Raw genomic sequence first — 14,772 nt, 5'->3', positions numbered from 1 at the left:
GGAAGGAACCTTTGGCAGAACCAGAACCAGGAAGAAACCTCTGGCAGAACCAGAACCAGGAAGAAACCTCTGGCTGAACCAGGAAGAAACCTCTGGCAGAACCAGAACCAGGAAGGAACCTCTGGCAGAACCAGAACCAGGAAGAAGCCTCTGGCAGAACCAGAACCAGGAAGAAACCTCTGGCAGAACCAGACTCAAGAAGAAACCTCTGGCAGAACCAGACTCAGGTCCTGATCCAAATCCTTTTGGAGCGGAGCCTTTTCCGAGCTCAGCTCCTGTTTCTCAGCTCCAGGGAAGCAGTTTCCACATCAAACGCAGAGCCTGGGTTGTGTTTGCGTATTGAGAAAGAAGCAGAGCGTCATTCACACCTGAAGGGAGGAGTGTGGACCCACAGAACCAGCATGTGTCTGTGCACACACTGAGTTTGAGAGGTAGAACCTGAAGGGTTCACACCAGCAAAGAGGCAACGGTTTATATTGTGTGTTTCCTGTGGTCAGCAGCACAGTTTGGGCTGGAAAAACCTTAAAAAGCTCACCGTGCCTCTGATTTTAAACTTAATATTAAGGTTAATTGTGTTCGTAAGAGGCTAAAAGGCTCCTTAGTTTAGTAAAGAAGTGAGTCTTCCAGGGACGCATCTTTAGAAAACAGAGCATCTTTTTAAATAGAAAACAGCAGATGGATCAAATGCTGAAGAAGAGACATTTAAATGGTTAAAAAAGTTTAAAAAGGACCAGGAAACCCTGGAAAGGTTGCGTAATCCTGGAAATAATAAGTAGGTCAGTGCATTCCAGAGAGGATGTGTGTTTTAGAGGCAATGAGGGCAACAGTTATTCTCATATTCCTCAACTTGAACTTACAAACAAGCCGGCGATTTGATCATCTGCTGCAGAAGAAATGTCTTAAGAGCAGGGAAGAGATCCAGAACATTTCCATAAACCACTGAACTCATCAGGGCCGATCTGGGGTGAGGAGGAGAAGTGTTCTGGGTCCAAACCAAAGGGTCCAGCTGCTGCTCTGGTCTGATTCCAGCCCAGACTTGTCATCCAGTGAGAATATTTGAAGAATTATGTCACAAAAACACACAAGAAGGAAGCTCCTGGACTGCAGAGCAACTGAAATCATAAAATCAAAGAACTCCTGAGGCCTGGAGACGACTTCGGCTGGTTCTCCTGAGTTTGTTGTGATAACTGATAATATGAGCCTTTAAAAGGTGTCCCAGCTCTGTAAAACACAAGCTCATGTCCCATTTAGGCCTTTACAAAGTGCAGGTTCTACATTTTAATGTTTGAGACACAGTTAGAGCTGTGTTTGCATGCTTTAGTGCTTCTTTTTCTTAAAAAACACGTCTTATTTTCACTCTTATGTAATATATTGAATGATTTATTCGATAAAACATTCTGCCTCCGTCCTTTCCTCGGTACACAGTGAAATAATTGGTCCAATACTACCACCTGGTGTATATCTTTTTATCTGTAATTCTTCCCGCGCCACCGGAACAATAACAGTTTGTTTTAACTCATTTCAAACTAAAATATCGCATTTTTCATTGCGAAAAGTGTAAAATGAGCTGTTTTTGGGTTTATTTCTTCATCTTATTCGCTTATTCTTGAGCTTCCAATGAAAAAATCGGGCTAACGATCTAAAGCTGGGTTCTGGAGACATGTGACCCGGTTTCGACGGCCCATCTGATCTGTTCACAGTATCGATCGGCTGCGGTGTTAATCTAAGTCATGTGACCTTAACAGTCCATTGTTTACGTGAGCTGGAGCCTAAGTAGGACACTTAACTGCTCATTTGTACCAATAATCAAGTTTAATGGCTTATTTTTTAAATCAGTTAATCTTATCTTACCTCACGTGACCTCAGGAACTATCCGGCATCCATATCTTGAATAAAAACACAGTTTAGTGGCTTTAATACACGCTTTCTTACCCTGCCTCGTGTCTGGAGCTGCGCTGTGAGTCTGGCACCAACTTGGGAACTGGCTGCGCGTTGGACTGCGCGTTATCCGGTGTTTTGATGTCTCCAATCGGTGGAAATGATGCAGAATAAAGAAAATTTGTCACCTCCACGTATCACACTTATAGAGCTACTTCAATACACTTCCACACTATCCACACACACACGTGTTTTGTTCCTCGTGCGCGCCAGGAGGCTGCGGAGGAGAGGATGTGCCTCAGACAGAGGCGTCTGAAACACGTGAGAAGATATTTAATGAGTGAAGAACATCTCGTCGTTTAGTTGTACATAAAAGATGGAAAACTTTTCTCTCAGTCCCGTTAACATTTATATTTTTAACTTTAGAGCGTTGCAAAGAGCGAATTAAACAGCTAAAACCACGTGCACTTTCTTCTAGTTCGATATTTATAAAACAAATCATTTTACTTCCTCTAATATCTGCACAAATCTAGTTTAATAATCTAATTTATCACCTCTTCAGCCACATTATTTTCCTTTTTTTCCAGATTTAACAGCTGATTGCAGCGTCTAGGTATAAGAACAAGCTCAGTCTTGTCTGAATGCGCGCATTAATGGGTGATCTGGGATCAAACACACACCTATTACCCGGACAGCCATTAACAGGTGTGCACCGCATCAAAGGCACGCGCTAGTAAGGACTAACTCCACCCAGGGTCGTCCTGCGTGTCAAAGTATAAATCCTTCCGGTGTCTTGTGTTTTCGCAGAGTCGAGAAGACCTGGGACGCTGTTCCACTTAGTTTGAGCTCCCTGAGGATGGCGCGCGGGTCGGATTATTTTGGCTGTAACATGTCTGAGATGCTCGCGTTTTACTCGGGACAGTTCTGGCCTACAGCCACGGCCCTGGATGCACAAAACGATGACGGTTACACGCATGAATCCAGGAAAGGTGAGTCGACGGAGACACGCCTAATGCGTGTTTTATTTTGGTTGCAAATTCTGCCAGGAAGTGTTCAGTATTCTCAAAGAAAAGCTCATGACTTGTTTTCTTCCTGCAGTGCACCATGAAGCTGGCTTCAGGATCCGATCAGAGACCCAACGCCGCCGGAAGCGCACCACCTTCAGCAAGGCGCAGCTGAGCCAGCTGGAGAGGGCCTTCTCCGCCACACGGTACCCAAGCATCAAAATGAAAGAGTCCCTCTCCTCCATCACCGGCCTACCGGAGTCTAAAATCCAGGTTGGTTATGTGGCTCGTGCTTTAAATGCGCGATGGCACCACGGGCCTCACGGTTTCAGCGTTAAACTAATTGCTAATTGCAGTGAATTCTTTTCCAGGTCTGGTTTCAGAATCGACGCGCCCGCTTTTTCAAGAGCAAAAAAGCAAGAGAGCCCTCCAACCCCCGCGCGGACTGCCTCCACCCGCACTTCACCTGCACGCCTCCACCAAGCCCACCTTTTCCTCACCTGGCTCCTTCATGGTCGCCCAGCCCCAGCCTGCCCTCCCCAGCAGGCTACCCGGCTCCAAGCCTCCCTCAGTCCAGCAGGCTGTCAACAATCCTGGACAATCAGGTTATGACCTCTGACCTTTCTGCATCCTGTTTGCCTCAAGGCGACCACCTCCAAACCTCGGACTTCATTGATTACCACCAAAACGCTTTATCCCACAGTGAACTTGAAGCATGGGATTTCACGGAGTTGGAGGCTTTCCTGGGGGGTCCCCAGCCGGAGGGCAGCCGCTGCAGCCCCGCAGCGGCGCACTACGAGCCCAGCAAGAGCCTCCAGAGTCCGCTGGACCGAAAGGGCTCCGGCAGCAGCGAGGAGTGCCCGACTGACCTGTCCGATCTGTGCTTCCAAGACCTGCTGGGCGACTTCAGTCTGTCAGATATGGACGTTTCTGCTGCGATGATTGATTATGTTTTGGGATGACTTATATATATATATAAAAAAAGACGGTACATACTTGAAGGAAGTTGCAAATAGAGAGCTGGTTATATAATTTATGCAGTAGTTTCCTTAAGGAAAGGTTACGTAGGAAATATTTATATATTGTAATGTATAAGAAGAAAGAAAATAAAGATCATTATCCTCCAGTCTCTGAGAAGATCATTCATAAGGCGTTTTACGGCATTATGTCGTCATGTGGCGCCGTGGCTTAGTTGGTTAAAGCGCCTGTCTAGTAAACAGGAGATCCTGGGTTCGAATCCCAGCGGTGCCTTTTGCCATTTTCACTGCTTTTACGGTCTATTCAACACACAGAAGTTCACGAAGATCTTTAACGGTGAACTTATATCGCAAATTTCGTATTTGACAAAGTTAAACGGTTTATAGTTAAGATTTGAAAAAAAAAAATAAACAAATGAGGTCTCAAAGCTACTCATCGGCAGCTGTATGAAGCACACATTAACTATAAAGGTCACATAAACTTTAAGCATAGCACAGGTAGTAAAACACAGTATAAAACAGCACGTTTTAAAGCTCAACGCTGTAAAAAACAAAAACACCTTAACTTGGCTATGGTTTGAATTTAGTCAAAGACTCATCTGGAGGACAAATAAAGATTTATTTAAAACTGTTAAAACTGGTCAGACTGAAGAGGTCAGCACAGCATCACTGAGCAGTGGTTTATTCTTGCCCTGTGAGCGTTTTACAACTCCAAAAGGTAAATTAATAACGTGCTAAATGCTGCCTAAACAACTGTACTATTGAGCACATGGTGCCACAGTTAAAAAGCGATTGTTAGGTGGGTTTCTCTGCCTATCTCTTCTCTGCCCTGGATGCTTCAGGGGCCTCTTCACGCCTGCAGCCCAGCCAGTACTGTGCAATGGATCGTGGGTAAGGAGGGTCTGCAGCAGCCACCCTTTTCGTCTGCAGAGACACTCTGAAGTACTTATCTGCCGTCAGAAAAGCAAAAGAAAAGCCAAAAGACGTTAAAGTAGGAGGTGCAAAGAGCCTGATTTACACATAAAAAAAGGATGAATACCATTCTTGAAGAAGTAGACATTTTGAACCGGGGTGCTTTTGTCGTCCTGCTTTGGGGTTTCTTCAACGATGTCGCTGTAGTCCTCGACTAAATCAAACCAATCATCATAGAGCCACAAATCATCGAACACGGAGCGGCTGTGCCTCGTTCGATGCCGGTTGCCACGGCGCTTGCTGGGCCTCTTCCTCCGTCTGCTTTGCCTCCTCCCGGCTGGAGGAGAAGGCAGCGCCGGCTTGGGAGTGACGTGCACTCGGCCCACCACAGCAGCGTCCACAGGAGGCCTGATGCCCTGCCAGTCCCTGCTGATGGAGCGAGGGCCGGGGCTGTGACTGGTGTCTAAACCATCAGAAAGGAGCAAGACGATGAAGACTCACGCTGCGTCAAATTAGGAATAAGAGGTGATTACAGGCAGGTTCTTACAGGAGCCTCCAAACAGCTCTGTGAAGAAATCCTCCAGGGTGTGATCGCAGAACAGGTCGGTGTACTGCGTGAACAGCATAGACGGGGAGGCCCGGGTCATTTGGACACACTCCTCGTGGGTCGGCTGGTGCTTGAACTCATACTGGTAATATCTGTCCCCTTAAGAAGACACAGACACAGCTTGATATAAGGCTGGGACACCCAGCTTTGTGGCCAAATTTAGACACATAAACCATCATTTTCTAAATTCAAAGGACTCCCCAGGGCAATAAATAAAATGAGAAGTGTGGTAATTTCCTCTAAAAACTGACTTCCACGCTCCACCAGAGGACTGGCCCCCTGCTGGCCACCGATATGTTTGCATGTTTGAGGCATTTCCACCTGAGCCTCACTGTTCAGATGAGAGAAATGCATCGTTTCGTGGGTCGGCTGGTACTTGAACTCATACTGGTAATATTTGTCCCCTTAAGAAGACACAGACACAGCTTGATATTAGGGTTTTTTTCCATCTAAAGGCTGGATACCTGGTTTCTACGTCTCTCTGCAGACACCCAGCTTTGTAAACCATCATTTTCTAAATTCAAAGGACTCCCCAAAGCAATAAATATAATGAGAAGTGTGGTAATTGGGGACTGGATAGTGGTATGATTGCCACCTTCCATGTGGGAGTCTAGAGTTCAAATCCCCTGTATGAAAGGTACTACCTCCAGTAGGGGTCCTTAGGCAAGACCCCCTCACCCTACACGCCTACCTATAAGTTGCTTTGGATAAAAGCGTCTGCTAAATACTTAAATACATTAACATAAACATTAATTTCCTCTAAAAACTGACTTCCACGCTCCACCAGAGGAGTGGCCCCCTGCTGGCCACCGATATGTTTGCATGTTTGAGGCATTTCCACCTGAGCCTCACTGTTCAGATGAGAGAAATGCATCGTTTCGTGGGTCGGCTGGTACTTGAACTCATACTGGTAATATTTGTCCCCTTAAGAAGACACAGACACAGCTTGATATTAGGGTTTTTTTCCATCTAAAGGCTGGATACCTGGTTTCTAAGTCTCTCTGCAGACACCCAGCTTTGTAAACCATCATTTTCTAAATTCAAAGGACTCCCCAAGGCAATAAATAAAATGAGAAGTGTGGTAATTGGGGACTGGATAGTGGTATGATTGCCACCTTCCATGTGGGAGACTAGAGTTCAAATCCCCTGTATGAAAGGTACTATCTCCAGTAGGGGTCCTTAGGCAAGACCCCCTTACCCTACATGCCTACCTATAAGTTGCTTTGGATAAAAGCATCTGCTAAATACTTAAATACATTAACATAAACATTAATTTCCTCTAAAATCTGACTTCCACGCTCCACCAGAGGAGTGGCCCCCTGCTGGCCACCGATATGTTTGCATGTTTGAGGCATTTCCACCTGAGCCTCACTGTTCAGATGAGAGAAATGCATCGTTTCGTGGGTCGGCTGGTACTTGAACTCATACTGGTAATATTTGTCCCCTTAAGAAGACACAGACACAGCTTGATATTAGGGTTTTTTTCCATCTAAAGGCTGGATACCTGGTTTCTACGTTTCTCTGCAGACACCCAGCTTTGTAAACCAAATTTAGACACATAAACCATCATTTTCTAAATTCAAAGGACTCCCCAAAGCAATAAATAAAGTAGGGGTCCTTAGGCAAGACCCCCTCACCCTACATGCCTACCTATAAGTTGCTTTGGATAAAAGCGTCTGCTAAATACTTAAATACATTAACATAAACATTAATTTTCTCTAAAAACTGACTTCCACGCTCCCCCAGAGGACTGGCCCCCTGCTGGCCACCGATATGTTTGCATGTTTCAGGCATTTCCACCTGAGCCTCACTGTTCAGATGAGAGAAATGCATCATTTCTCACACATTACAGAGCAGAATGAATGTAGCTGGGTTTGAAATCTGCAAAAATACTTCTGATCCCAACGTAAAAACCTTTGAAAAAGTAAGCTTTCTCCTTTCCGCGGTGGTTCGGTGCTGGTACGGCAAAGGCGGCATCAATGTCAGCGGGTATGCCCTCGAAGCCGATGGAAATGTCGCGTGGATAGTCTTCATCCATGACATCACCATCAAACCTCCAGTACTTCTTCCCCTGTGACAGAAAGCAGTGGAAAACGTAGCGTCCCTGAAACATTTTAACTGGGAGAATCATTGACAGGGTTCTGTCAATGATTTATCTTATTTATAAGACACTTTTACTTTTATAAAGTCCAATTTAAAAGCATTGAACGGGCCACTTACCCCTGAAACTGGTACAAATGTCAAGAATCACACGCCCCTACCTTAAAGATGTAGGACTTTCCCTGGCAGTTGATGCGTGTGAAGGCAGCGCTGATTGGTCCAGAGATTCCCCAAACATCCTGGATACGCTTGGGGTAACCAGGAAGTACGGACGTGTCATCCAGTTCAAAGAAATATTCACCTGGGAGACATGAGAGCAGGCCTTGGATCAGTTTGGATGGGTCATATGAGCCCAGTTTAAGTGACTCAGCCAGGGTGACGGACTGAAAATGTTCTGAACAGAGAGACTGTGGAGAAGAAAGGCTTTTTGTGCACTTTCCCCCCATCTAGTGTCTGAGGGAGAATAATTAGCAAGATTTTCAGCAGTTCTTTAGACTATTCTCTAATTATTAGCTTTTCATTTAGCTTCTTGACCCTTTTTTGTAATCCAAGAACAAAAAGTCTGCATTTAAAGCTACATTAAGGACTATCTATTGTTACTTTAACTGAATAATTAGCAAGATTTTCAGCAGTTCTTTAGACTATTCTCTAATTCTTAGCTTTTTATTTCGCTTTTTGACCCTTTTTTTGTAATCCAAGAACAAAAAGTCTGCATTCATAGCTACATTAAGGACTATCTATTGCTACTTTAGCTGAATAATTAGCAGGATTTTCAGCAGTTCTTTAGACTATTCTCTAATTCTTAGCTTTTCATTTAGCTTCTTGACCCTTTTTTGTAATCCAAGAACAAATCAGAGTTATAAGTTGTTGTGTTTAATTTCTGCTTTAGCCATAAGAGGGATGAGTAAAATGTTTCCTGGTGTTATAATTGGCTTTGTTCTTAGACATTTAAATTCATATTCTGTATTTTACTAAATAATCTATGTTCCTAGCTGGTACTTTTCCACTTTGCTCATGGTCCAAGACCTTAGAATGACATAAACAACTGGGTCAGATAGAACATCTCTATTGGAGCAGATAGGTCTGGTACATTAGATCCGAGCCTAAAACAGTTTTATCACATCCAAAGAACACAACAAGGACAGTGTTTGGCCTGATTATGCCACTAAAAACTGGCCAATTATACAACCTCTGTGAGATAAAACTAGCTATAAATATGAAATGTTTCTGGATATCGGGGCTCTGTCCCTCCGAGTCCAGCTGCAATATATTTTACTATGTGACCACTAATAAATACTTTATTAATAAAAGATTTCTCCAGCTTGTTCTTGGGCTTCCAATGAAAGGATCGGGCTAACAATTAGAAGCTGAGGTGGCTTTACAGAGGCTCCCTGGATCCTCCGACATGTTACTGTTGAACTGAATCTAACATTGTAACATTCATCTTGAAATGAAGCCTTTAGTTGAGTTGAAAGTCCTACCTCTGAATGCATAGATGGAGCCGTTCTTCAGCTGCAGAAAGGCATCGAACGCCTGGCCACTGCAGGATGCTGCATCAGGGTCGGCATGTGGGGGGGGCTCCTGTGTGGTGGCGGGTGGGGGGGGCGAGGAGGCAGGAACCGTGGGTTCAGCAGTCGGCATGAAGGTCGTGGTGAAGTCGGAGGGTCTCGTCCCTGATTCCTGTGCTTCGTCAAAGGTGTCTCCCCGAGAAACTGGGGGTGGAACATCGTAACATGACGGCGTTTCCAAAATAATTCATCAAGGAAGTTTTCCACAGATGCGCTTACTTTTTTTGGGGCAGATGCTGTCGAAGTCCACGCAGCAGCTTCCATAAAACACACACATGGAGTCACACTGGCATTTGCTCCGTGAGCTGAAGGCGCCGCAGCGACCCACACAGGACTCTGTGGAAATGGAGTTCTTTAGACTATTCTCTAATTCTTAGCTTTTTATTTAGCTTCTTGACCCTTTTTTGTAATCCAAGAACAAAAAGTCTGCATTTAAAGCTACATTTAGGACTATCTATTGTTACTTTAGCTGAATAATTAGCAAGATTTTCAGCAGTTCTTTAGACTATTCTCGAATTCTTAGCTTTTTATTTAGCTTCTTGAACCTTTTTTTGTAATCCAAGAACAAAAAGTCTGCATTTAAAGCTACATTTAGGACTGTCTATTGCTACTTTAGCTGAACAATTAGCAGGATTTTCAGCAGTTCTTTAGACTATTCTCTAATTCTTAGCTTTTTATTTCGCTGCTTGACCCTTTTTTGTCATCCAAGAACAAAAAGTCTGCATTTAAAGCTACATTTAGGACTGTCTATTGTTACTTTAGCTGAATAATTAGCAAGATTTTCAGCAGTTCTTTAGACTATTCTCTAATTCTTAGCTTTTTATTTAGCTTCTTGACCCTTTTTTTGTAATCCAAGAACAAAAAGTCTGTATTTAAAGCTACATTAAGGACTGTCTATTGCTACTTTAGCTGAATAATTAGCAAGATTTTCAGCAGTTCTTTAGACTATTCTCTCATTTTTAGCTCTTTATTTCGCTTCTTGACCCTTTTTTCTAAAGCAGTTCTTTAGACTATTCTCTAATTTTTAGCTTTTTATTTAGCTTCTTGACCCTTTTTTGTAATCCAAGAACAAAAAGTCTGCATTTAAAGCTACATTAAGGACTATCTATTGTTACTTTAGCTGAAAAATCAGTAAGATTTTCAGCAGTTCTTTAGACTATTCTCTCATTTTTAGCTCTTTATTTCGCTTCTTGACCCTTTTTTCTAAAGCAGTTCTTTAGACTATTCTCTAATTTTTAGCTTTTTATTTAGCTTCTTGACCCTTTTTTGTAATCCAAGAACAAAAAGTCTGCATTTAAAGCTACATTAAGGACTATCTATTGTTACTTTAGCTGAATAATTAGCAAGATTTTCAGCAGTTCTTTAGACTATTCTCTAATTCTTAGCTTTTTATTTAGCTTCTTGACCCTTTTTTGTAATCCAAGAACAAAAAGTCTGCATTTAAAGCTACATTAAGAACTATCTATTGTTACTTTAGCTGAAAAATTAGCAGGATTTTCAGCAGTTCTTTAGACTATTCTCTAATTTTTAGCTTTTTATTTAGCTTCTTGACCCTTTTTTGTAATCCAAGAACAAAAAGTCTGCATTTAAAGCTACATTAAGGACTATCTATTGTTACTTTAGCTGAAAAATCAGTAGGATTTTCAGCAGTTCTTTAGACTATTCTCTCATTCTTAGCTTTTTATTTAGCTTCTTGACCCTTTTTTGTAATCCAAGAACAAAAAGTCTGCAATTAAAGCTACATTTAGGACTATCTATTGTTACTTTAGCTGAAAAATCAGTAGGATTTTCAGCACTTCTTTAGACTATTCTCTAATTTTTAGCTTTTTATTTAGCTTCTTGACCCTTTTTTGTAATCCAAGAACAAAAAGTCTGCATTTAAAGCTACATTAAGGACTATCTATTGTTACTTTAGCTGAAAAATTAGCAGGATTTTCAGCAGTTCTTTAGACTATTCTCTAATTTTTAGCTCTTTATTTAGCTTCTTGACCCTTTTTTGTAATCCAAGAACAAAAAGTCTGCATTTAAAGCTACATTAAGGACTATCTATTGTTACTTTAGCTGAAAAATCAGTAGGACTTTCAGCAGTTCTTTAGACTATTCTCTAATTCTTAGCTTTTTATTTAGCTTCTTGACCCTTTTTTGTAATCCAAGAACAAAATGTCTGCAATTAAAGCTACATTAAGGACTATCTATTGCTACTTTAGCTGAATAATTAGTAGGATTTTCAGCAGTTCTTTAGACTATTCTCTAATTTTTAGCTTTTTATTTAGCTTCTTGACCCTTTTTTTAATCCAAGAACAAAAAGTCTGCATTTAAAGCTACATTTAGGACTATCTATTGTTACTTTAGCTGAATAATTAGCAAGTTTTCAGCAGTTCTTTAGACTATTCTCGAATTCTTAGCTTTTTATTTAGCTTCTTGACCCTTTTTTGTAATCCAAGAACAAAAAGTCTGCATTTAAAGCTACATTAAGGACTGTCTATTGTTACTTTAGCTGAAAAATTAGCAGGATTTTCAGCAGTTCTTTAGACTATTAACTAATTCTTAGCTTTTTATTTAGCTTCTTGACCCTTTTTTGTAATCCAAGAACAAAAAGTCTGCATTTAAAGCGATTTTCAGCAGTACTTCAGACTATTCTCGAATTCTTAGCTTTTTATTTAGCTTCTTGACCCTTTTTTGTAATCCAAGAACAAAAAGTCTGCATTTAAAGCTACATTAAGGACTATCTATTGTTACTTTAGCTGAAAAATCAGTAGGATTTTCAGCAGTTCTTTAGACTATTATCTAATTCTTAGCTTTTTATTTAGCTTCTTGACCCTTTTTTGTAATCTTAGAACAAAAAGTCTGCATTTAAAGCTACATTTAGGACTGTCTATTGCTACTTTAGCTGAATAATCAGTAGGATTTTCAGCAGTTCTTTAGACTATTCTCTAATTCTTAGCTTTTTATTTAGCTTCTTGACCCTTTTTTGTAATCCAAGAACAAAAAGTCTGTATTTAAAGCTACATTAAGGACTGTCTATTGCTACTTTAGCTGAATAATTAGCAAGATTTTCAGCAGTTCTTTAGACTATTCTCTAATTCTTAGCTTTATATTTAGCTTCTTGACCCTTTTTTGTAATCCAAGAACAAAAAGTCTGCATTTAAAGCTACATTAAGGACTGTCTATTGCTACTTTAGCTGAATAATTAGCAAGATTTTCAGCAGTTCTTTAGACTATTCTCTAATTCCTAGCTTTTTATTTAGCTTCTTGACCCTTTTTTGTAATCCAAGAACAAAAAGTCTGCATTTAAAGCTACATTTAGGACTATCTATTGCTATTTTAGCTGAATAATTTGCAAGATTTTCAGCAGTTCTTTAGACTATTCTCTAATTTTTAGCTCTTTATTTCGCTTCTTGACAATTTTTTGTAATCCAAGAACAAAAAGTCTGCATTTAAAGCTACATTTAGGACTGTCTATTGTTACTTTAGCTGAAAAATCAGTAGGATTTTCAGCAGTTCTTTAGACTATTCTCTAATTCCTAGCTTTTTATTTAGCTTCTTGACCCTTTTTTTGTAATCAAAGAAACCAAAAAGGTAAGAAATAACCGTATTTTATAAGTTTATCACGTGCACTTCACTCTTAAACCTGTAAACATGCACTGATAAACCAATAAGTAGTGCACAGCATCACTTTAGAGCTTCATACTTCATGCAATACAGTCCGTGAACCCATTCAATTAGATGCAGCTGCAAGCAAAACCAGAAACTAACTATACATACAAACGCATCCAATTTTAGGAATTCAGTAGCAGCACGAGGACACTGTGATGCTGGGTAACGCACATACAACAGTCTGTTACTGCGGAGACTTACCCTCTGCAGCAGAGGCGGCGTCCAGCAGGAGGACAAGGCCCAGCAGAACCACCGCTGGCTGCATGTCAGCTCCCAGGAAATATTCAAACTAAAGCGATGGAAATGTGTTGATATAATCACAGACAGATGAAATATCAGATGAGTTCGGCTGAGTGCCCCACTTTGGAGTTTTGCACCGTGTGCAAGGGATCAATAGCTGTTTCTGTTCGGAGCCTGATGGCCCACACACATCTGCACTCCTGATTGGTCGCTGCTCAGCTGTGATAATCATTAAGCTGCGATGGTCGATCTGCCCTAAAAACATCCCACCGTAGGATAGCACAAACGGGACCACTTTGGCACACATATTTGCACCTTTACCCTTATAATTGTGTTATTCCTTAAACCATATCACCTGTAAATGCTTTGCTGATGATCTGCTTGGTTGAAAAATGGTTAAAAGCCGAACCAGCACCTGCAGAAAGGTGTCTGCAGCGCAGATAATACTGTTTGTTTGCTGCGTTTGTAGCGTGGAAAGAAAGCAACAAGCGTTGTGTAACCAGGGCAGTCTTTAATCTCTATTGATCTGTGTCCCCAAAGCAAATACAGTGCAAATGTAACCCTGATAACTGAGTGATGCATGACAGCAAAACAGACAACGTGAGAGATATTCAATAAATGTGGAGCGGCTGGGTTTTTCATTTGGGATTAAGTCCAGCGGGAGATTGTCGGACTGGAGTTTCTGAGCGGATTCGGCACAGTGCAGAGACGCAAAGTCTGCGCACGGAGAGATTACAGGAGCGTTTGCTTCCCTCATCGCTCACCGAGCAGCGTTTGTCAGATTCCTCCACCTCAGCTGAGAGAAACAGGAACAGAAGCATAGAATATAATAATCCAAACAATAAGGAAGGAAAGTCAGATTGTGTTTATCGGTAGATAGTTTTAATCAAATCCAGCAGAAACGGTCCATAAAGCCGGTGTCACGTGGACTTTGGCTGTCTGTGCAGCTGTTTCAGGGAGTAATGTCTGGGCTGCTGTCATATCTCCACCAGCTCACAGGAATAAAGCCCAGCAGGCACAGAAAACCTGCAAAAGTACATGTAATTGGGATTAAAAAGTCAAGTTTGGGCTTTTTTTTCGTCTTCCCACGTTGCAGGAGTTCAGGATTCTCCGGCAGCAGCCTCCCAAAGCTCATTATGATCAGATGTGTGTTTAAGAAGCATCTGGAGAGGTTAAAAGTTGCTGTTCGTGCTTTAATCCGGTCATAATCTGCGTCCTGTGCCTTTAGACTGACCGTCACTAAACGATTATCTAATAATAATAAGAATAATAACTGTAAAATGATTTTTTTCCCAAATTTTTTCACATTAAACTGAATGTTACATATAATTAAACCTTATTTTACACTTTTTAAAGTGATAAACATGTTTGAATAACTGCGACCAAACACTTAAAAACATAATAATCCGTGAAAACACTCTTTAATGAGTCTTAAAAGATCATAACCTGCAACAGATGAGAAGTCACTGACTCAGAAAAAGCTTTTATATGGCTCTATTTTCCACGACAGGCTTCTGTTGTTGGCAGCATTATCAGCGAAGTTTTTTACTGGCGTGTTTCCTCTTTTATGCCAAATATCAGTAAACAAGTCAGCGTCCTTGCCGGTAATGATAAAAAGCTCGGCTTTCCGTGCACGAGGATGGCCAAACCTTTGATCTGCTCTGTATCTGCGGCTGTAACAGAGTTTGCGCTCTTATTCTTTAATGTGTGGGATTTAATATGTGACACATTCAGCCTCAGGAAGGGTTCATTTCCTTTGGAAACATCCCAACTCTCAGTTAGCGACTTTATTTCTTACAAATTACATTTAATCGCTCAATTTTTCAGGT

At 41.4% G+C, this 14,772-nt stretch overlaps 2 protein-coding genes and 1 non-coding gene across 3 annotated transcripts; 2 read left to right on the top strand and 1 right to left on the bottom strand.

Moving 5' to 3' along the window:
- Positions 1-2,696: 2,696 nt before the first annotated feature.
- On the top strand, positions 2,697-3,945 carry LOC140279962 (uncharacterized). Its single transcript, XM_072375184.1, has 3 exons — positions 2,697-2,867; positions 2,977-3,155; positions 3,254-3,945. The coding sequence occupies exons 1-3, from the start codon at positions 2,735-2,737 to the stop codon at positions 3,842-3,844; spliced, it is 903 nt and encodes a 300-aa protein (XP_072231285.1). The 5' UTR covers positions 2,697-2,734; the 3' UTR covers positions 3,845-3,945.
- A 114-nt stretch (positions 3,946-4,059) lies between these two features.
- Positions 4,060-4,133, top strand: trnat-agu (transfer RNA threonine (anticodon AGU)). Its single transcript has one exon. It is a non-coding gene; the product is annotated as a tRNA-Thr (tRNA).
- Positions 4,134-4,459: 326 nt separating this feature from the next.
- Positions 4,460-13,079, bottom strand: vtnb (vitronectin b). Its single transcript, XM_072375180.1, has 8 exons — positions 12,905-13,079; positions 9,266-9,382; positions 8,960-9,190; positions 7,640-7,779; positions 7,293-7,449; positions 5,319-5,477; positions 4,899-5,234; positions 4,460-4,809 (listed from the first exon to the last, which is right to left on the bottom strand). Exons 1-8 carry the CDS (start codon positions 12,966-12,968, stop codon positions 4,673-4,675), a joined length of 1,341 nt encoding a protein of 446 aa, XP_072231281.1. The 5' UTR covers positions 12,969-13,079; the 3' UTR covers positions 4,460-4,672.
- Between the last annotated feature and the right edge of the window lie 1,693 nt (positions 13,080-14,772).

Source organism: Leuresthes tenuis, unplaced genomic scaffold (assembly GCF_036924035.1).
Source record: "Leuresthes tenuis unplaced genomic scaffold, fLeuTen1.0.hap1 SCAF_21, whole genome shotgun sequence".
Classification (NCBI taxonomy): domain Eukaryota; kingdom Metazoa; phylum Chordata; class Actinopteri; order Atheriniformes; family Atherinopsidae; genus Leuresthes; species Leuresthes tenuis.
This window is presented reverse-complemented; position numbering and strand designations above follow the sequence as displayed.

What these genes read in the sequence shown, in the direction of transcription:
- LOC140279962 (XM_072375184.1), top strand. Translation starts at nt 2,735, where the DNA reads ATGGCGCGCGGGTCGGATTATTTTGGCTGTAACATGTCTGAGATGCTC. An exon ending in CACGCATGAATCCAGGAAAG is followed by an intron (nt 2,868 to 2,976) that starts GTGAGTCGACGG and finishes TTCTTCCTGCAG; the next exon opens with TGCACCATGAAGCTGGCTTC. An exon ending in TACCGGAGTCTAAAATCCAG is followed by an intron (nt 3,156 to 3,253) that starts GTTGGTTATGTG and finishes ATTCTTTTCCAG; the next exon opens with GTCTGGTTTCAGAATCGACG.
- vtnb (XM_072375180.1), bottom strand. Translation starts at nt 12,968, where the DNA reads ATGCAGCCAGCGGTGGTTCTGCTGGGCCTTGTCCTCCTGCTGGACGCC. An exon ending in GAAAGCTTACTTTTTCAAAG is followed by an intron (nt 5,478 to 7,292) that starts GTTTTTACGTTG and finishes TGTCTTCTTAAG; the next exon opens with GGGACAGATATTACCAGTAT. An exon ending in AGAGCTGTTTGGAGGCTCCT is followed by an intron (nt 5,235 to 5,318) that starts GTAAGAACCTGC and finishes CTGATGGTTTAG; the next exon opens with ACACCAGTCACAGCCCCGGC.